Source organism: Parasteatoda tepidariorum, chromosome 6 (assembly GCF_043381705.1).
Source record: "Parasteatoda tepidariorum isolate YZ-2023 chromosome 6, CAS_Ptep_4.0, whole genome shotgun sequence".
Lineage (NCBI taxonomy): Eukaryota > Metazoa > Arthropoda > Arachnida > Araneae > Theridiidae > Parasteatoda > Parasteatoda tepidariorum.
The window spans coordinates 66,380,087-66,401,166 of NC_092209.1; the positions used below are offsets into that span (position 1 = coordinate 66,380,087).

The 21,080-nt window shown below is 29.8% G+C and overlaps 2 protein-coding genes across 6 annotated transcripts in view; one reads left to right on the forward strand and one right to left on the reverse strand.

The window, feature by feature from the left end:
- LOC107445597 (acetoacetyl-CoA synthetase-like) overlaps nucleotides 1–7,122 on the forward strand; it is a 47,587-nt gene extending 40,465 nt beyond the window's left edge. The window contains exons 14-18 of one of the 2 annotated variants that reach the window (XM_043047899.2): nucleotides 1,323–1,448; nucleotides 2,378–2,447; nucleotides 3,741–3,799; nucleotides 5,847–6,049; nucleotides 6,803–7,122. In XM_043047899.2, coding sequence (XP_042903833.1) covers nucleotides 1,323–1,448; nucleotides 2,378–2,447; nucleotides 3,741–3,799; nucleotides 5,847–6,049; nucleotides 6,803–6,949 — 605 coding nt within the window. In that variant the 3' untranslated portion in view covers nucleotides 6,950–7,122. The remainder of the gene's footprint in view (nucleotides 1–1,322; nucleotides 1,449–2,377; nucleotides 2,448–3,740; nucleotides 3,800–5,846; nucleotides 6,050–6,802) is intronic. The other variant, XM_043047900.2, reaches the window with a different exon arrangement.
- A 2,732-nt stretch (nucleotides 7,123–9,854) lies between these two features.
- Nucleotides 9,855–21,080, reverse strand: part of LOC110282477 (acetoacetyl-CoA synthetase) — a 38,769-nt gene continuing 27,543 nt past the window's right edge. For all 4 annotated transcript variants that reach the window (XM_043047903.2, XM_043047904.2, XM_043047901.2 and 1 more), the window contains exons 13-19: nucleotides 19,774–19,887; nucleotides 17,192–17,317; nucleotides 16,774–16,843; nucleotides 16,042–16,100; nucleotides 14,693–14,895; nucleotides 12,587–12,746; nucleotides 9,855–10,075 (exon numbers count right to left, since the gene is read on the reverse strand). In XM_043047903.2, the coding sequence (XP_042903837.1) occupies nucleotides 12,600–12,746; nucleotides 14,693–14,895; nucleotides 16,042–16,100; nucleotides 16,774–16,843; nucleotides 17,192–17,317; nucleotides 19,774–19,887 (719 nt within the window). In that variant the 3' untranslated portion in view covers nucleotides 9,855–10,075; nucleotides 12,587–12,599. The remainder of the gene's footprint in view (nucleotides 10,076–12,586; nucleotides 12,747–14,692; nucleotides 14,896–16,041; nucleotides 16,101–16,773; nucleotides 16,844–17,191; nucleotides 17,318–19,773; nucleotides 19,888–21,080) is intronic.

Consider the following 21,080-nt stretch of genomic DNA (forward strand, 5'->3'; position numbering starts at 1 on the left):
GAAATGTATAAGACATTTTTTCTGCTTTACTTTTTATATTCAAATTTGAATTTCTCCTTTTTTAATAAACTTTTTGTGCTTTTTATGTAATTGATCTACATTCTAATTTTGAATTTTCTGAATGTAAATCAGGACTCTTAGATTCGTGCATAATGTAAAAAAATATGATTAAAAATAATAGTGATTTATTCTTTCTTTTTTTTAATGTATATGATTTATCATATTAAACAATTTTGTGTACATTTCTAATAAATATTCTAATTGTGCACAGATTCTAAATACTGAAAAAAAGATTTTCTACTTTATTTTTTATATTCAAATTTGAATTTCTCCTTTTTTGAAAAACTTTTTGTACTTTTTATGTAATTGATCTACACTCTAATTTTGAATTTTCTGAATGTAAATCAGGACTCTTAGATTCGAGCATAATGTAAAAAAATATGATTAAAAATAATAGTGATTTATTCTTTCTTTTTTCTTAATGCACATGATTTATCATATTAAACAATTTTGTGTTCATTTCTAATGCACATTCTAAATGTGCACATATTCTAAATACTAAAAAAAAGAAAAGAAAGATTTTCTGCTTTATTTTTTATATTCAAATTAGAATTTCTCCTTTTTTAATAAACTTTTTATGCTTTTTACGTAATTGATCTACATTCTAATTTTGAATTTTCTGAATGTAAATTAGGATTCTTAGATTCGTATAAATTCAATTCGTATATAAATTCAAAATATGATTAAAAATAATAGTGATTTATTCTTTGTTTTTTCTTAATGATGCAGAGTTCTCTAATGATGCAGAATTCTCTAATGATGCAGAGTTTTCTAAGATGCAGAGCTTAACAGTTTTAGTTATACCTATCATTTCAATTCATATTATTATAATGCTTTTTTAAATTTATTGTTGTGTTATTGTTGGAGAAAATAGTAACTTCATTAAGTCATGCAAAATTCTTGGAATTAGTCACGAATTTGAAAATCTAAAATGTAGCAGATACCCTGTAAATAATTTAAAAGGTTTTCTTTTCATTTTCTAAATATTAAAGAAAAAGAAAAGAATTATTTTCTGCATTATTTTTTATTTTCAAATTTAAATTTCTACTTCTTTTTAATACATTTTTCATGCTTTTTTATGTAATTAATCTACAGTTATCTTTCTTCATTTAGTTTTTAAATTTTCTGAATGTAAGTTAAGATTTATACATAATTTTAGAAAAACATGATTAAAAATAATAGGGTAATAGTGATTTATTCTTTGTTTTTTTTAATATACATGATTTATCATATTAAACAATTTTGCGTAAATTTCTTTTAAGGAAAATCTGTGCTGAACAGACGAGGTGAAATGGTTCTAGCCAAACCTACCCCCTCTTTACCTGTTTTCATTTGGAAGGATGAAGATCACAGTATAATGAAGGAAACTTATTTATCCAAATATCCTGGTAAACAACAGTTTGATCTTGTTGATTTAAATAAATTATAACATATCCTTGCATATAATGTCAATAATAATAGGATTTTATTTCAAGGGGAAAAACAAGCAAAAACATTATCAAAATTTACTAAACCACTATTGAGGAAGGTGAGAATAAAAACAACAAAACATTTTCGCCAAACATAACTGAAGGAGATAAAAAGGTTTCAGATTTCATTCGGTACTTAATCTAGCATTTTTCTCCATCTTGTTTTCCTTAATAGTGATTCATAAGATTTTGATGTCGTTTTTGTCAACTTTTCCTTCAAGTATTAACTTGTGTCGACTAATATGCAAATATTTTGGTTTAATTTAAGACCAGGATTTTAAAAATTCGTAGTAATGTTAGTAATTTGAGAAGAGTCTAAATTTTAGAGATCATAAACGATAGTTTAAATTTTTAAAAAAAATATTTTTTAAAGCCTGATAAATGTTACCATTATAAATATTATTATACATATTAAGACTATCAAATCCACTTTATTCTTTAAAATCGATAAACATCTTCATTGATTTACTCGTATATCTGCTAAAATAAGTTTTTTTTTTTTTAGAAGCAAATAATTGGTGTTTGACAGGGTTAAAAACACAAGAAATGGATAAATTATGATTGATGATTAGGGATGTGCTTGAATTTAGGGATCTGTTAGTTATAAAGCGTTTACTTTTGGATTTGGGAATTTAATATTCGTTTGTGATGTCCATGCATTTGAGTAATTATTAATAATACATTTATAAATTTATCTAGGAATAGATTTTTTAAAAAATCACATTGGCTTAAGCAATTATTTCTTTAAAAAATATTATGCTGTAGATTAATGTTGGCTTGCTCAAATCCTTTTGAAAAAAATTATTAATTGATTTATTTAAATGTTATTTTTTTAAATTATATTTCAGGTGTTTGGTGTCAAAACGATGAAATATGGATTAATCCGGACACAAAAGGCTTAGTTGTAATTGGCAGAAGGTAAGAACAAATAAGACCTTAAAACAAAAACATTATCCAAATTTTATACTATTTTGCTTCTTAGTTCTTATCTTCTTTTTTTAATTTAACTCAACTGATTCTTAATTTATCTTATGCTTTTATTCTTAATTCATTTAAATTTTTTTAATTTAACTTTATTTCTATTTACTTGATCTTATGCGTGTACTTCCATCAAGATAATGATGAAATTTCGCAATGCTCCTTTAACAAATAATATTATTACTATAGTACGCCTTTTATTTTATTTTTCAATAATTTTACTTAACATTAGCACAAAAACACATATTCCAGTGCAATTTCATTTGATCCAGAGTCATTTCATTTATCACAATTAGAAATTTTCCATTTTAATTATTTGCTTAAAATTTTTTGACTTGAGTTAATTTTTCGAATTTTTGATCTTAAGTGAGCAATTATTAAAAACGTTTTTTTCTAATGATGTCCTAAAGTAAACGAGTTTTACTAATCAGTGAGAATGATTTTGAGTGCTAGAGTAATGACAAAAAACACGAAACGCAAAAAATAGGGTGCACAAACATCAACCATTAAGCCGGCCCGGTGGCCGAGTGGTTAGCGTGTCTGACTGCGGAGCCAATGGCAGCGGGTTTGAATCCCGCTCTGGGCATGGATGTTTCTCTCTCTGTGTTGTCTTCTGTTGTGTGAATGAGTGAATGTGGCCCACCCTATGAACGGGTTTGTGGCAGTATGGCGTGGGTAACGTGGCTCGCCTCCGTGACTTTTGTTCACAGGTGCCCACTGGGTAACGCTAAATGAGTAACAATTCCGGCATCTTCTATGGCGAAGAACGAAAAGTTCAGTGCCTGCTGTTGTTAAAAAAAAAAAAAAAAACATCAACCATTAAGATGCACTAAGTTTTTACCGCTCTTGTGACTGAACTACCTCCTGCTTTACAAATCTAAAAACTAATTACATCGAAATAAAGTCTCTGAGAGAGTATTTCTCTGTATCAGATTTTAAGTCTTAAATAATATTTTCGTGTTTATATACAGATTTTAAGTCTTAATTAATATTTAGCATTTTTAGTCCAATTGCAGCCTAATACTTTAAATTTTAATTATGATATCAAAAGTTCTTCAAGCTATTTTGCTTTTATTTTACCAATTGAAATGTTAGAAACTTTTTCGGAACTTTGTATTTAGAGTAGACCTAAATTATCCTGCATTGTCTTTATTTAGAAGTGAACATTAAAAAAAAAAAAATTAAAAATATTATTAGTTTTCTGTATAAAAAAATGTATTATTATTCTTTCAGTGATGATACGCTTAAACAATTTGGAGAACGATTTGGCGCAGGAGATGTTTATTTTGCAAGTAAGTGATATTTTAGTTCTTATTAAAAGCAATATACAATCACGTTTAGTTAAAGTTAAGTTTGTAAAATTTAATCTTGTTTTTAGAAAGTATTATTTAAGAATATTAACTTAGATTGTGCAGCAAGCAAAATAAATTGAAAAAATGATAATAACCATTAAAATGCTTTTTTTTTCAAAGTACTATAGGTTTCCTACCATTTCAACACCGGATGTCCTAAAAATTACCGACGATTCTAAAAATTATGATTTGAAAAAATGAAGGAGATAAGAACAAACACTTGGCTTCATCCTATTATCGAAACCAGAAACTTTTTTCTAACAGAGTCTTATAATTAATAACAAGTCCAACAATGTTTCTTGCTTTTTAAGAAACCAATCCAACCAATTTGCACGGGCATCTAATAATTTTGTTTTTAGCATGCTTCAGGTAGTTAATGCAAATGATAGTTATTTCGAAAAGTGTCTTTATATATTAATATTATAAATAATATATTAAATATAATTATGAAAATAAAAGCATAAATAGCGGATACTGGGTTGTATTTTATGACGGCTTCTTACTTATTTCACTATTACGATCTTACTTATCTATTAAATCTTTCATTATTAAACACTTTAGAAAGATGCCAAGAAGTGGAAATGTATAAAGATATTTGAAGACTGAATTCGCTGCTTGTTTTATATGTCACATTTTGTGCTTTATTCCGTATTTTTCTTGATTTTTTGTTTTCTATTTCTTGCTTGATGTTTTATTTTGTATTTCTTGTTTAATGTGTCATATTCTCGTTTCAATTTTTTTGGTGCTCCGCTCACTATTGCATTGATATATTTTGCTTTAGCTGTATTAATACAATATTAGAAAGCACTCTTTTTTGCAGATATATTCGTGTGAATTGACAACGAGATTATAACTTTTTCTTATTTTATTTTCGGTATTTTATTTTTCTTTAAATTTTTTTACAATTTTGAAAAACAATTTTAATAATAATTTTTTTTCTCTTTAAAAACACATTTTTCTAGTTTTATANGGCTTCTTTGAAGACAAAATATAGATCACGGCTAAATATAGAAACAAAACTGAGAGTGACTATTTCTAATATTAAGCCTCACCTCAAAAAACTTTGCTCTGCAAGACAGGCCCGAGGAAGTCACCAAAAGATATATATATATATATATTTAAAATTTTTCATGAGTCTTATGTACTTGCAGCTTATGTACGCAGTAAATATAATTCATTGGTTTTTTCGATAATCTTTTTTTATGTCTCTTAATTCTGATTGATCGATGGAGTTCTTGATTTTTAACGTAGCTGTGATGCTTTAAGATATGAATTTTGAGTGCTCGTTTAGATTACAAAATTTCATGCCAGTGTGAACTTTCGTACATAGGATTTAATAGTTGCAAAGCCATAATTATCCAGTTCACATGAGAGCATTTAAAGTGAATGTAAAGTCGCAATAAGAACAAGCTAAGTTAAATGACTTTAATAGGGGAAGGAGATAGTTGCAATGTTTCTTTACTTATGCAAAATGCAGAAACGATGCGTCTTCAGTTAGCAATTATCGTTTCCTCACATACAGCTAGGAATTCACTGGAGATCAAGGTGTCTGCTTACCTTGGGTATTTAGAAATACAGCAAAGTCATATGCCGTTTATGAAAACTCGTAACTGCCTATAATAGGCCACGTTCGCTTTAAATTGCAACAATTCAGTTATCACATTACGATTACCTTCCACCATTGAAAAACGTACTACTTCGTATTATTCTTAACGCATTCAACTTTGCCTGACTTTACAGTAACTTTAAATGCTCTCATGTGAAATCGTCAACCAGCTGTATATATTGCATGGTGCACTCTTCTTGTCTTAATTTATAACAATGAAGCGTAGTGCTGATACTGCCACTATATTTCCTGCACTAGAATGTGTGGCCAATTTTCCATCGGTCAATCATTTTATGTTTTTTGTATTTACTTTTTCCTTAGAATCGAAGCAGTTGCTATGTGGCTAAAATTAAATCGTGTGTTTTAAATTTCACCACCTAGTTCACGACATGGAAGAAATCCAGGACTACATTTGTGTAGGACAGAACAGAGATGATGGTGAGACCAGGGCTGTACTTTTTGTCAAGATGAGGGAAGGACACTCTTTCACACCAGAATTCAAAAGGAAAATAGAACAAAAGATTTTCGACGAACTTTGGCAAGATTGTGTTCCACAAGTTATACTTGAAGTATCGGGAATTCCAGTAAGTATTACCCCTGACTTCAATAGGTTGAGGGATAAAACAGTTAAGATCTAAATGAAATTGTGTGTAAATATACAAACGGAATTATTTTTTTATAGAAAATACTGTGACGAATTCTTGAAGTAGAAATTGAACACTTGAAAATGCAGAGTTTTTGTATTGAACATTATATAAATTTTTTTATCAAAAATAAAGTAAACGGATTTAGCACTTAAAGGATCGCAATTTAATTTTTATTCTAGGTCAAAAATATAAATGCTGTCAAAATCTAAGTTCTCTTAGTGTGTCAAACGTTGATACTACACTAGTAATACTAGTTGATTGCTCTAGTTTCTTGCTGTGTTTTATGTTGTGATCTGCTCATGATTTCTTCTGATATAATGCTCTGACCATGCTAAAGTGGAAAGATCAAATGCGTATTTTTTGATATGGTTATTGTTAAGATATTCCAATAGAGTACTTGTTTAAATTCTTTTAATAGCTTGTTTAAAAAACTTATGACCTCCATAACTCTTTGTCACGAAAGCCTAACGATCCAAGAAAGATTTGAAAATATGATTTTGAAAATTTTCTAATAATCGTCTTTAAGTTAGTATTTTTTTTTTTTTTTTAATTTTAGCCTGCCCAAAACATAGATATAAACCTTACCTTACATTGCCCTTTCTTACTCGCTCGTGAAAAAAAAATTCAAAGCGAAAATAATTAATTTAGATTTTTTTTAAATATCACATTTATTTTTTGACTTTTTTCCAGTACAACTTGAATAACAAGAAAATGGAAAGCACAGTTCGAAAAATTGTAGCAACAAACCAGGTACCGGAAGTAAACAACATCAAGAATCCTGAATGTCTTCTCGACTACTTGGACATTCCTGAGTTGGTGAATTACAACAACATTTAAATTGTTCACCCTTATCTCACTTTTAACATTTCTCGAACTGTACAAAGTTTTAAATACCTTTAACTGTTATCAGACTCATTTTTAGATTATTTTGATTTGTATTTTTGTGTACTAAACCCAATGTATTTCTTTGAAATGTATTTAAACATCATTAAATATTTTTGTCATCTCAATGGTTTAAGTTTTGTCTCTACTAATGCATTCACTAATGAAATGGAGTACTTTATTTCTGTATAGAAATTATCTATCCTCATTTATTTAGTCTTAATCCAATAAGTGCTTTACTGACTACTTCAAAGCGTAAAGTTTTATTGGCGTACGAGAGACACTATTTTACTCAAATTTTTAAGTGATCATATTCAGTGCTTAAATTTTATCAACGTTCCTCATCTTTGAAAATAGTGGTTGAGTAAAGCAACAATATTTATGCAAAAACAGTCTGATATATAAGACATGCCCAAATAAAAGGTAGGACCGTGTAATAGCGTCAGAAATACTATTATAGCAGTGCCATTCTTCAGGGTTATAAGTTAAAGTAACCCGAATAAACGGCAGACTGCATATAACATATTTACTGTTCACGTGATAATTGTTGCTGTTGTAAGCAATTAAAAAGATGAGTTCGATTGTTCTTGTCTTCCAGTGGCGTCATCTATGGCCGGGAATTCGACTTCCATATGTCACACCCATTTATCCACCATCCACACATCGTAATTTCGACCTGAACCAAAGAACAATCAATCTTCAATTCAGTGCTTCCAGAGGAATTGATTTGTTATAGGAACTTGGAGTACATTGTGATCTGGCAGATTTAGCGTGCATTAGTCACCATTTACAACACGGAGAGTCATCGTCCTGCTGAATTCGAACTTCCGTTATCACGAACGCGAGTCCATCGTCCTGCTAACCAGGCTATGCCGACCCTTTCATGTGAGAGTATTTAAAGTGAATGTAAAGTCATTCTGAAATGTTTGCATCTAATACTCAAAACACAGTTTCCAGTAGATCACGGAAGTCAAGCATCTCTAACTGCGATCAGCGTGCGATTATGTGATCACTTTGATCAGTCTGCGTGGGGATGAGGGGGTGCAGCATCGGTCTTCGTGAAAATATTCGTAAACAGGTCATCGGGCTACCACACCTGAGAAGCCACCCCTTCACAGAGGATCAAAATTGTGATGGTATGATTTTGTACCACCCTCAAGGATGTTTCCCAAATCACTATTTGCCAACTATATGGAATGTCTATTTGCCAACTGTACAACTCTAGTGAAACGTAAATATATAATTACTATTACTAGAACAGTAGGAAGAATAATTTTTAGCATCAGAAAGTGAGAGTAAAGCTGGAACTTATGGTCGAATGTTTGTTGCTTGGGAGATCGCTATCTAGGACAAACGAATGGTGTAAAATTGATGAAGGAAGTCTACAGTTATCGAATATCAGATCAAGTAAAAGTTATTATCTTTCACAGCTCATGAGTCATGATCTCTCAGCATTTCACCAGCGCACTGTGGAACGAAAATCATTCTTTGCGGTAAAAAATTAAAATAAATGAAGTTATAGAAAAAAAATCTCAATATGGTTTTTTTGTAGTAAAATGTCCAAGGAATATGACGGTGTATTTTGTTTTTTTTTTTTTGTTTATTAATGGAAATAGCAATTAAATGGAAACAAAGTCGAAATAAAAAAAAATTACATTTTTCAGTTAAATTTTTATTAATATGATAAATCCTTATAGTAAATAAAAATATTAAAACTATGCATGATGTATACATAAATGTATTTCTAAGATATATATGAATTCATTATTTTATGTAAATGCTATTAAAACCAGAGCCATTTCCTTATTTCTGCCCTGTACAATGAAATTGTAACTGCAGGGTGCTCTATAAAAATAGCCTTACGTTGCCGAGGTAAAAAAAAATTGTACATTTGTTTGGTATGTATACTCAAGAACTAAAAAAAAATTAGCTGTGAATATTTGCGAATTTGGCTGATATATCGATTTTTATAGTTCGTGTCATTTTTATAATAATGATAAAATTAATGAAAAAATTATAAAAGTGAACTTGATATTATTATTTTTGTTATAACATTTTCAAAATTTTTTAAATCTAGCAAAATAGATTCATTATTTTTCTTAAATTCGATAATCGAATTTGTAATTAACAATCTTAAATATTTTGATTCAATTCATTTAGTTTAAATTTGTTTTGATAAATATTCGAGATTTTACATCCATTATTTTATTTATTAAAATTATTAACCACAAATTTATAATCAAAGATCTCAAAAACTACTAATAAATAATTTTTATTTATTTATTTACAATTTTTTCAATAATCATCCGCCATTTTGTACTTTTTGAAATTTTGACATCATATTTGAAATCAGCGACCCAAAAAACTTATAGGTGATCAATTTTTAGAACATTGAAGTTAATTTTCTAATTTTGACCGCATTTTTCTGATTTTGTCCCACTGTGCAGCGGCAAGTTATAAATTTTTGAGAGAAAATCGAAATCACAAAAGAAAATTAGTTACACACAGTCCGGAGTGAAATTCTCTTACGTTCCATTACAACCGTGGATGGTGGTATATCTCTGCTGTATTTCTTGCTCTATAAAACGTATCTACTTTTCATTTGGCCAATCCTTGTGTGTTTTTTGGGCAGTAGTTCATATAATGTGCAAGCTACACCATTTAAGAGGGAGGGAGAAGTAGAATTAAATTTATTTTCAGTGATGCCGATAGAATAATGAATGAAGTCTTTGATATTTTAATAACTATTTCACAAAGTGTTTCAAAAAAACTGGCAAATGAGGCATTCCAACCAGGCCAAGATTCAGAAAAAGTACTACCACACTATTCGAAAAACAACGAGACAAAAGTAAAAGCTCTCTTTCATTGGAATGTGTATTTATTTGTTAAAATACGCTTAATTTCGAAGTGCATTGTAAATATTTATTTACACTAAAAGCTTGTAGCCTCTACATTTCAAAGTAAAATGTTTCTTCTTTACAGTAACTTGAGTCCAATGAGTTTTCTACACCAGAAACTATACCGTGACCACCATTTCAGATATTTTTTATTCATTCTCAAATATCTTACGATCTTCAAAAGCTGAAAATAAATATAAAAATAAAAATCATCAGTATCAAAAAATGTTCTAAAATTATAACAATGCAAAAGAAAGCTACTGTTATGTGAAAAATAAATTACAATATTAAGGGTAAATCTTACTATTCACAAAGATAAGTATTTTTGCTACATTTATATTATGTGACGTCTTTATTGTTTGCTTAAATTAATGACATTTTCACCACCAGTTCTTACATTTGTAAATCATATTAGAGTAATAATGAGTTTTACTGTGGCATACTATTGCAACGAGCTAAATTTGTATATAACTCTCTCTGTTTATAAAAAAGAAAAGTTCAAAACCTTGTAAATGTTTTTTTAGATGGAATCGTATATTTACACTTTATTTTAGATGTGATAAATGATGAGTGTTGATGTATTATTCTACTTTCATCAAAAATGCAGACATTTTCCTTATCGCAAATAATATAGAGGAATGTTCAGCTCTTCTAGCAACCAGACATAGCATGTCCACTGTTTGGACATGCTGTGTGGGGATTTATCTTAGTTTAATATATGGTGCTCTGAAATCACCATCCTTAAAATGGGAGAGGAAAAGCTAGTGTGGACATTTTTTACAAATGTGTCAAAAAATTATATTTAATATAATTTTTAAATCATGAAGTATTTTTTAAGAAATAATTTGGAAAGTTTCCTGCACTCTGGTTTGCATCTAGAATTACCATGTTGATTAGTTTTTTTTTACTTTATTTTTATAATTTTTATAATTATTATATTTTTTTATCTTTTTAAGAACAAGGTTCACTAGCCCCGCTACACTGGGATAGTGAGGACAAAATCAATAACTTATTAAATACCAGTTTATAACAACTAAATAAGGTATATCCAAAGCCAAACGAAAATATGAGTCATGTCGTAAAATCAATCTGAGTAATATTGTACAACAAATACTGACATATTTTAATTAATAACACCAAGAGTATGTATTTAGGTTGGGGATTGCGAGGCAACTTGTATAATATGGAATATCATATAATCACAAAATATATACTGACATTACAGTTGAGAAAACAAAATTTTACAATTAATTATAGATATAAATGTTTAATTTTTTATCATATTGGTTTTCCTAATTTTATTTTTTATTCTTAATAGACGACCCATTTTTACTGGACAACAAAATTAAAATTATAATTATTACTGATATCTTTTTCTCACGGTCATGTGAGACATATGCGAAATTTCATCGATGTCTATATTAATCGAGAGCAGTGGTGCCTCAGGGAAGAGAACGCTCGAACGCAATGAAGTGACCTGGATTTGAAACTCCAGCGATTGCTGGCCGATCCGAATTCTACACCCGTCTCGCACCGACCACAGTGCTGACGTTAAATATCCTCAGTGGTAAATGGATCATGGGTAGAGCAAAGAACATAGTTTGAAGAAGAAAGCTAACTTCAATAGACATACTATAAATCTGTCCCCCAAGGTTTTTGTGCGGTCCCTGTATATATAGGAAAAACAACATTCAGGGACACAGCAGAAGAAACCTTTGAAACGGGGGGTTCGATTATGGGTTAGAGTCCCCTTGCCATGAGGCTAACCGTGGGAGGTTCTCGTGGTCTTCTTCTCCATGCAATGCAAATGCGGGTTAGTTACATCAAAAAGTCCTCCACGAAGACAAATTTCTCCCAATACTATAATTTCTCCAGGAGTTTCCTTGTCTTCTGGACTGGGTTCAAAATTACAAACCTACGGAGTTGAACATTAGTAGTCGTAAACCCAAAAATAGGGTTGGCTGTTTAGCGACGGTTATAAAACCAGTTCTAGAATTGGGGAGAAGAAGGAAAGTTCGCTCTTTTGATTTATTATAGGTTTGTTCAGGGTTTTTTAAAATATTGATAAACGGTACAGTACTGCTAATGAAGATATTCCTTTTGAAAGTACATTTATATCATCCATATTGATTAAATCTGCTAACACATTTTGACACAGAAAAAAAATGGTGGTTGGCGGGAGGCAGCATACATATAGAGTTGTCCTACAACCGATTCACAGGTGACGTATCTGCAGACTGTCACTTTGCTTCTTCTGTGCATGTGCTGGATCTTAGTGTATATGGTGCTCTGCTAAATCTAAGTATGTTGGTCAAACTGCAAGTTGTTTTACTGGTATAATATACCGCACCGAGAAGTTTCCAGTGTTAATTACATATTCGAAGAGTTGGACTGCTTCTCCCCTCTATACTATTTGGGTTGGGTCCCTTACCATCAGGCTAACGCAAACGTGAGTTTCATTAAAAAGTGCTCCTTGAAGGCTAGTTTGTCCCAATGCCTGATCCAGCAGCACCCTTGTTTTCTGGATTGGATTCAAAATTATAAGGCTACGGAGCTGAATATTGGTAGTCGTAAACTCAAAATTGGGTCGGCTGTTCAACGGCGGTTATGAAATAAAATAAATCGGTATTCAAAACAAGGTAAATTTATTTATAACTCATCAGTGTTAAATCGTGTTAGTTAAAAGTTTACTTACTAGTTTCCTTGAATCATAACTTATAATAATCCAGTACTTCAGGAATATCAAGGTAGTATTTCAAACACTCTCGATTTTTAACGTTTACTATATCAGGTATTTTGTTATCAGCTAAAATTTTCCGAATGATCCCTTCAGTTTTTTTGTTGTTTAAGCTGTACTATAAAAAATAAAAAACAAAATAGTTTAGCATCTACATCATTTATTAACATTAAAAAAATTTCTGACTGTATTGTACACAAAAATTAAAATTATTGAGATGGTATTTCGATTACATAAAATAAATTATTTGCCCTACAAAATTAAATCATTGCTTTCAGAATGGTAACTATTAGCAAAGTTCTGTCAAAACAAGTGATGAATCAGCGGTTTAAAATACGACGTGATAAAAAAAATTAACTTTTTGTTTCAAAACTTAGTTGAAAATTGCTTATCACAGAAGTATAAGAAGAAAATGTGTTTATCTTTCAAGTTATAAAAGTAAGGTCTTGATTTTTTTTAAATGAAAAAAATCTATAATCCGTTTTTTTTCTATACAGTGATTTTACGGGTTTTATAAAATTTAGTTACGAAGATAAAACAAACGTCTCTTTCCAATATGCTTGTGAACACTTTCGCATGTTTTATTAAACGAGTTCCCATACATCTGAATAACGATTTAAGCTCTCAGATGTCTAAACATTAAAATGATGTCTTAAAAGAATGAAATTCCTACTTATATTAACCTAAATTTAATAGCACTATTATTAGTTTTAAAGACCCGTGATAACAGTACTGTAAAACTATATTATTTGAATATTAATTTACTTTTTACATAATCAAAACTTCAATCCATGCACTTTTGTTGCCGTTGTGAGAGTTCCTGAAAGGCTAAATCAAACCATCTTTCTGCTATGTTTTTGCATTACTTCTCAGCTTGGTAGATAGGTACTTTATTTACATTGCACTAGAGCTGCACAATGGGCTGTGTTTGGGAAACATCCCTCAGGATGATCCGAAGACATGCCATTGCAATTTTGACCCTCTGCAGAAGGAATGACTCCCCTGTTTTGGTAGACCAATGACCTGCGCGTGAAGTCGAACACTTTACGGTAGAACAGTTTAACAAGGACTAATACCTCACACACTTGGTCCCTACGCAGGCTGACCAGAGTGGTCACTCACCTGCTTACTGACCACAGCCAGTGATGCTTGCCTTCGGGGCTCTACTAAGAACAGTGTCTTCACCACCAGTCCACTGCGGGAAGCATTATTTCTCAGCATTCACATCGTTTGAGCGCAGTGATTCGCCTTCCGGCTAAACATTCTTACAACTTAGAAAACAGATGAAAAATACTATATACCAAGACAAACTATTGCGTGGATGTGTGATGATGATAATGCATTAAAGGCATTTTAAAAGAGTGATAATTGCTCTATGAGCAATGGGTAACCTACAGGGAACTGGTTTGACAAGAAAGATGCTGGTACAGCGTCTGAAAAATATTCACCAATCAAAGTAGCGATTATAAGGAAGAATCGAAAAAATATTCAACATCTAAATTGATGCAATATTATAGAAACTATATAGATTTTGGGATTTCTAAACAAACAGACCTTACTTTTGAAATTGCATTTGTTTGTTTTCTCAAGAGAATCTATATAAATGCTCTGTTGAGGAAGTCCCGGTCGAAAGTCAGTGAAACAGGACCAAGATCCGAATTCTGGAAAGTGGTAGTACTGCTCTCCATTTGCGTTGATATTATTTACATAAAATACCATTAGTAGCAATGGTTTACAATCAATCGCCAGTAAAAACGCGATGTTTTGGTTGAAATATACTTATCATTCAAAATATTGAAAATTAATAATATAGCTAGAAAATTTTTTTTGGATCCTCTTAAATCGGTGTAAATACAATATAATATAGCATGAATGAGCAAAAAATAATATTGCAGACGTATTATTGAATGTGGCCACAGGTAAAAAATAAAAATAATAAAATTTATTCATGGATGTTATATTTCAAGGTTATATTTACTCATCATCCTCGATTCAGTTGCAGTAATATAAATGTTATAAAATGTTTATTTTAACTTACTGGAATATTATTAAAATATAACTTACTGGAATATCTGGAATGGGCAATATTAATTTAGGTACAAGATCCTCAAAGAGTTCATCTTCTATTTTACGTTCTATCTTTAATTTAAAAGACGGAGTAAACTCATAACCTTTTTTGAGTTTAACAAACAGCACTACTCTTTCCTCTTTTTCCGGTATATATTGTGCAACACAAATTGAATCTTCAATTTCTTCAATGCCATGAACTAGAAAAAAATATGTTTTATGCTATAAAATTATTTAAATTGGTAAGTACTGATATTTAAAACTTTGGGATTGAATTTAACCAATTTCAAAATATGTCATCCTTACGTTTTTATAAGGGAGTAGATTGGAAAAATTTAAGATAAGAATAAATAATCAAAAAAAATATGGAATATTTAACTTTTTTTTATTCCTTATCGTTTTTTATTAAATAATCAATGTATTAAAATATTTTATTTAAGAAAAAGCATTTATTGTTAGCATAACTGAAAATTACATGATTTGAAAACTATAGTTTAATTGGCTATTTTGTACATTCAGAGGGTGTTTAACAAAAGCCACCCTTTATATTTAATTTTAGAATCCTTGACGAAGTCGAAAAATCATGCTCGTTACTAGTTATAAATTAATATTTCGCAAATAAGAAACAAAAATTGTACAGACATCTGTTGAATTACTAATAAAGGAATAGTGAGAACATCAAAACCACCTTGATTGCCTGATAAGACTAATTTTTATTACCACCGATAATCAAACATGTTATAACTTTTTCATCATATTATTCTTCCTTCTCCACCAGATTTTCGTTAGATTTTGATTGCATGTTTTTCTTTGCTTAAATATTATGCAATTACCTTAAGATGATTCCTTATAGATTTAATTTATGGTAGGGATTTTAAATACTTAGATTAAGAATGGCTACTCTGAACTAATTAATGGTTTAACTTTCCACCATATTAAAGTTAAAACAAACTTGAGTGAAATTATATTTCAACATGTTCCAAGACTTCTAAAACTATTGAAAAGAGTATGTTCAAACAAAGATGAATTATTTGTACCTTTGGCTGAAAACTTTCTAAACCGTTAGTTTTCACTGACTAAATTTCTCATTAAATTGATTACACAGAAGTTTAAATAATCATTTCGAATTAGAAATCAGAATATTAAATTGTATATATATATGTATATTCAATGCATACATTCACTTACGTAATATTTTATAAATGCTCACAATTAATGTCATCGAAAAAAAAGCAATGGCATTTTAAAAATAAAAAACAATAGTTTTCTCTTTCGATTTAACTCAGTATAGAACATTAGAAAGAAGTACTGTATAAATCATAGTTAAATATGAGAATTACACTTACTTGCAAAATAAATATCTTCTGGTCCGAATCGATCACCATTTTGCACAAAAGTATCATCACTAAAATAGTTGAACGTAATTTGTTACTAAGCATGATTAGTTATAACATAAAAAGAAAAAAACGACATTGCAATAACGTGTTGCAAGAATCCAAATATGATAAACAAATCCAAAAACAAATTATCAGTTTTGTAGGAAGTGTTTTCTCTTTGTTGTAATAAGTAATTCAATATAAATTTGTAAATTTTTTTCAAACTATTAACAAATGTAATGTAATATATATATACACAGATGACATAAAGAGAAAACTATAAATGGGAAAAAACCAATAGTCTTCTTCAAGACACATCTGTTGGTATAATTTAATGCGATATTTCTGAATAAAGAATAATTATCCTAAGATAAAAATTATTCTTTATATTTCTCGATATAGTCGTTTATCCTTACATAAATTTAAAGTTTTCACGGTATGTCGAACCCACGAAGCGATATATATATATATATATATATATATATATATTTAATGATATGAAAAAAAAATAATTGCACTAAGAATGACTGTTATCTATAATTAAAGGAAAAGTTTGTGGGTGTTTTTTCTCTTCTTTNAAAAAAGTTTTCTTGCTTAATGCATTGCTTTTAATTGAATACAAAGCAAAACTATTCCAAATGTAAAAATGTTTTAATCAATTTGATGTAGTACTATGCATAACATTATAGTGGTAATACTTACCATCGACCCTTAATGGAAATGCCATGGGTGACAGGATTGATAATACAGTTATCACTTTGGCACCAGACACCTACAAAAATAGTTACCAAAATCAGACAAATAATAACACACTTAACTTGACTCAAAATAATTATTTTAATTATTAATAGCCAATAGTGTAATAGTTGAACAGTTAATAGTAAGAAACTATTTAAGCAATTTGTTTTAAAAAATGAAAAAGAATGTGTTTTGCATTTTCAGTTTTCATGAATTCATTCGATATTTTTGGATCAAAAAATTACAATCTTATTTTAGCTGGAACAAAATTAATTTGAATGCATTAAATATATAAAAAGGGAAGATTAATTATTAATTATACAAGTTTTTGTTGACAGAAGGACATTAAACTTACTAAACAGGTAAAATCTAATCATTTTACCTGGGAACTGTGAAAGGTATTTTGAATGAAGAATTTTATTATCTGTATCTTTCCATAAATACGAAGGCAGATTTGGAGCGGGAGTTGCGATGACCAAAGTTCCCATTTCACCAATAACTGCTTCACCTATTAAAAGAATGTATTTATTTCATATATATCCGAATGAGGACATGGTATATTTTATGCTACGCATGAATAAATTAAAGCAACGTGAATAAGGTATTAATAGAGGTACAAAAATGAACAATTATAGTTTCGTTTCCATAAACAAGAATGTTCGTCAGTGTCATATCAAAAATTGTGAGTTTTTTGACACTGAGGAACGTTCTAGTTATCATGCTGCGCATGAATAAATTAAAACAACATGAATAAGTCACAAATGAAGGTACAAAAAAGCACTAATATAGTTTCAATTCCATGAACAAGAATGTTCATCCGTGTCATGACAAAAATTGTGTGTATTTTGACACTGAGGAACGTTCTAGTTATCATGCTACGCATGAATAAATTAAAACAACGTGAATAAGTCACAAATGAAGAAACAACAAAAGCACTAATATAGTTTCGGTTCCATAAACATGAATGTTCGTCAGTGTCATGACAAAAATTGTGCGTATTTTGACACTGAGGAACGTTCTAGTTATCATGCTACGCATGAATAAATTAAAACAACGTGAATAAGTCACAAATGAAGAAACAACAAAAGCACTAATATAGCTTCGGTTCCATAAACATGAATGTTCGTCAGTGTCATGACAAAAATTGTGCGTATTTTGACACTGAGGAACGTTCTAGTTATCATGCTACGCATGAATAAATTAAAACAACGTGAATAAGTCACAAATGAAGAAACAACAAAAGCACTAATATAGTTTCGGTTCCATGATCAAAAATGTTCGTCAGTGTCATGACAAAAATTGTGTGTATTTTGACACTGAGGAACGTTCTAGTTATCATGCTACGCATGAATAAATTAAAACAACGCGAATAAGTCACAAATGAAGGTACAAAAAAGCACTAATATAGTTTAGGTTCCTTGAACAAGAATGTTCGTCAGTGTCATGACAAAAATTGTGTGTTTTTGACACTGAGGAACGTTCCAGTTATCATGCTACGCAGGAATAAATTAAAACAACTGGAATAGGTCAAAAATGAAGGTACAAAAAAGCACTAATATAGTTTCAGTTCCATAAACATGAATGTTCGTCAGTGTCATAACAGAAATTGTGTGTATTTTGTCAATGAAGAAGGTTCTAGTTTACATCATGCTAAGCACGAATAAATTAAAAAACGTGCATAAAGCACAAAGGAAGGTACAAAAATGGACAATTATAGTTTCGGTTTCATAAACAAGAATATTCATCTGTGACATAAGAAAATTACCACAGTTGGCACTGAGGAAAGTTCTATTTTGTAGAACCGAAACTATAATTGTCCATTTTAGTACCTTCATTTGTGCTACATTCGTGTCGTCGTTTTAATTTATTCATGACAACTACAATTCATTTTGCATACATATTTAACTAAAATGTATAAGACTCTGTAAAATTTAGGTATAACTGTGATTGCAGTTTTCTATTATTAAAGTATAAAAAATTAAATTTTCCATAGTAAGAAATATTTTTGAATTGAATTTATTTTATATTTTTTAAGCTTACAAACTTTTAGCGGAAAATATGTTTTACATCAAAGCAAGCCGTTATCTTTAACGAAGCTTAATACTTAAGAAATTAATTAACTTACAAACCCTATTTGAGGACGAATTTTTTTTCATTATTAGATATGGTAAAAAACTTTATAGGGTCGTTTTCATATGGTAATTTTTAAATTTTTATTTTTAAAAATCTTAAGCTGAAAGTAGGCTTTATTTGAGTTTTTGGATAACTATAATTTTAAGCCTAATGAATGTATAGATTTTGCTAACTCATCTGTTTTGTCTTACCAGAAATAAACTGAAATTGTACTTGTTTTAAAATAAAATAGGAATAAACAAGAAAAAATAACTTCAATGTTCATGCAAGAGATTTGAAATTTACTCCAGTTTTTAAACAATAGTATTGACCAACCATTCAAATAAAGCCTTGATATTTTAATTCAATTCTATAAAAAATTGAGATCAAATTATGGTATAAAGTACAAGTGCTTTGAATGGATTATCCGTAAAATCCATTTTTACCGTAAAATATTGTACCATAATTTTTACAGTAATATTTATTTAATTTAGAGTGATTAAGTGCTTTTACTGCAATTTATGCTGTAAAAGTTACGTTATGTCAGGTTTTTTAATTCGTAACATTTTTCGGTAAAAAGAGAGTTAAGGATAAAAAGTGCCGGTACTTTTTACCGTAATTTGATCCAGAATTTTTTTAAAGTGTATTAGATTTGACTAAGGATCACATATTGCATGATAAACAATTATTTTAAAAGAACCTCAGTAATTGAAGCTTACTAGTGTCTTACGAAAATGAAATGTGAATAGTTAATAATCGATATAATGCTACAGCTGTGATATTTTCAGTGCGAGTCAATGAAATTTAACCAAGAATTAATAATCCAAAATATGCTCACTAATTTATACAAACCTTTATCGTTATAGCAACGAATATCGATACCCAGAGAAGGAAGTTGAATTTCTCCTGCATAGCTTGGGGATTTCATATATATTCCAGACACCATTCCAAAGTATTCTGTGGCACCTATAAAGCGTTATCTAAAATTACCATGTTGTAGCAGTTTTCTATAATGAGTGTGAAATGCTCTTTACTATTTAATTAAAGGTATCGGATAACTGAAGGCGACAGGGATAAAAATAACTTACCCATTTATATATATATTCATATATACATGTATATACATACAGTGGTGGCCAAAAGTGTGGACACTTTTTGAAAGTTTCATGTTTTTCAACTTTTTGTCCTTGTAGAATATATTAATTTTCACTTAAATACAAACGTTTATATATCAAATAGAAATTAATTTAATGTAGAATTTAATAATAAATACAGTATTACAATATCTGTATTACGAAAAAGGTTATGCAACAAATAGTCAGATCTATCTTAGATTTGCATTTTTTTAAACTGATACTTGCACAATCTATACTTAGTAGGATAACCCTTATTTTTTAAGACAGCTTCACAGCGTCTTTTCATCGAGTGAACGAGTGTTTGGAGTTCTTCTTTCGTAATCACATGAATCAAGAATCAATTATAGCTTCAATAAGTTGTCTTTTATTGGATGGACGTTTTTTTCGTACAAGAATTTTCAAACGTCGCCATAAATTTTCAGTTGAATTGAGATCAAGGCTGTTTCCAGTCCATAGTAATATATCTATGTCTTTATTTTGAAAGCATGCTTTGCATACTTTTGCTATGTGGCATGGAGCTGAATCCTGCTGAAAAATAAATGGTGAGTTGTTGGAGAAGAGATCCCTGTTTGAAGGTATCAATTTTGGTTTCAGGGCAGTTTCGATGTATTTTTTGGCATTCAGGATGCCATCAATCACTTGAATTCGGTCCACACCATCTGCAGACATACATGCCCAAATCATGACATTTGTTGAATTTTTTGTAGTTGCTTCAATGCAATCAGATGAAGCGCTTCACCTACTCTACGTCTCACGTATTTTCTACCATCACTTCCAGAGAGCGATATTTTACTCTCATCACTCCAGATTATTTGCCTCCATTGATTTTCTGACCATTTAATGTGTTCTTTTGCCGACTTAACTCGTTTTTCGCGCTGCTTTTTACTTAAATATGGTTTTTTCCTTGGAATTCCAGCTTGTAGTCCAAATCCTGATAACCTTCTTCTTATTGTTCTTGAACTTACTGCAATACCAGCTGCATTCATTTCACATCTAATGGCATCTGATGACATTTTTCTATCT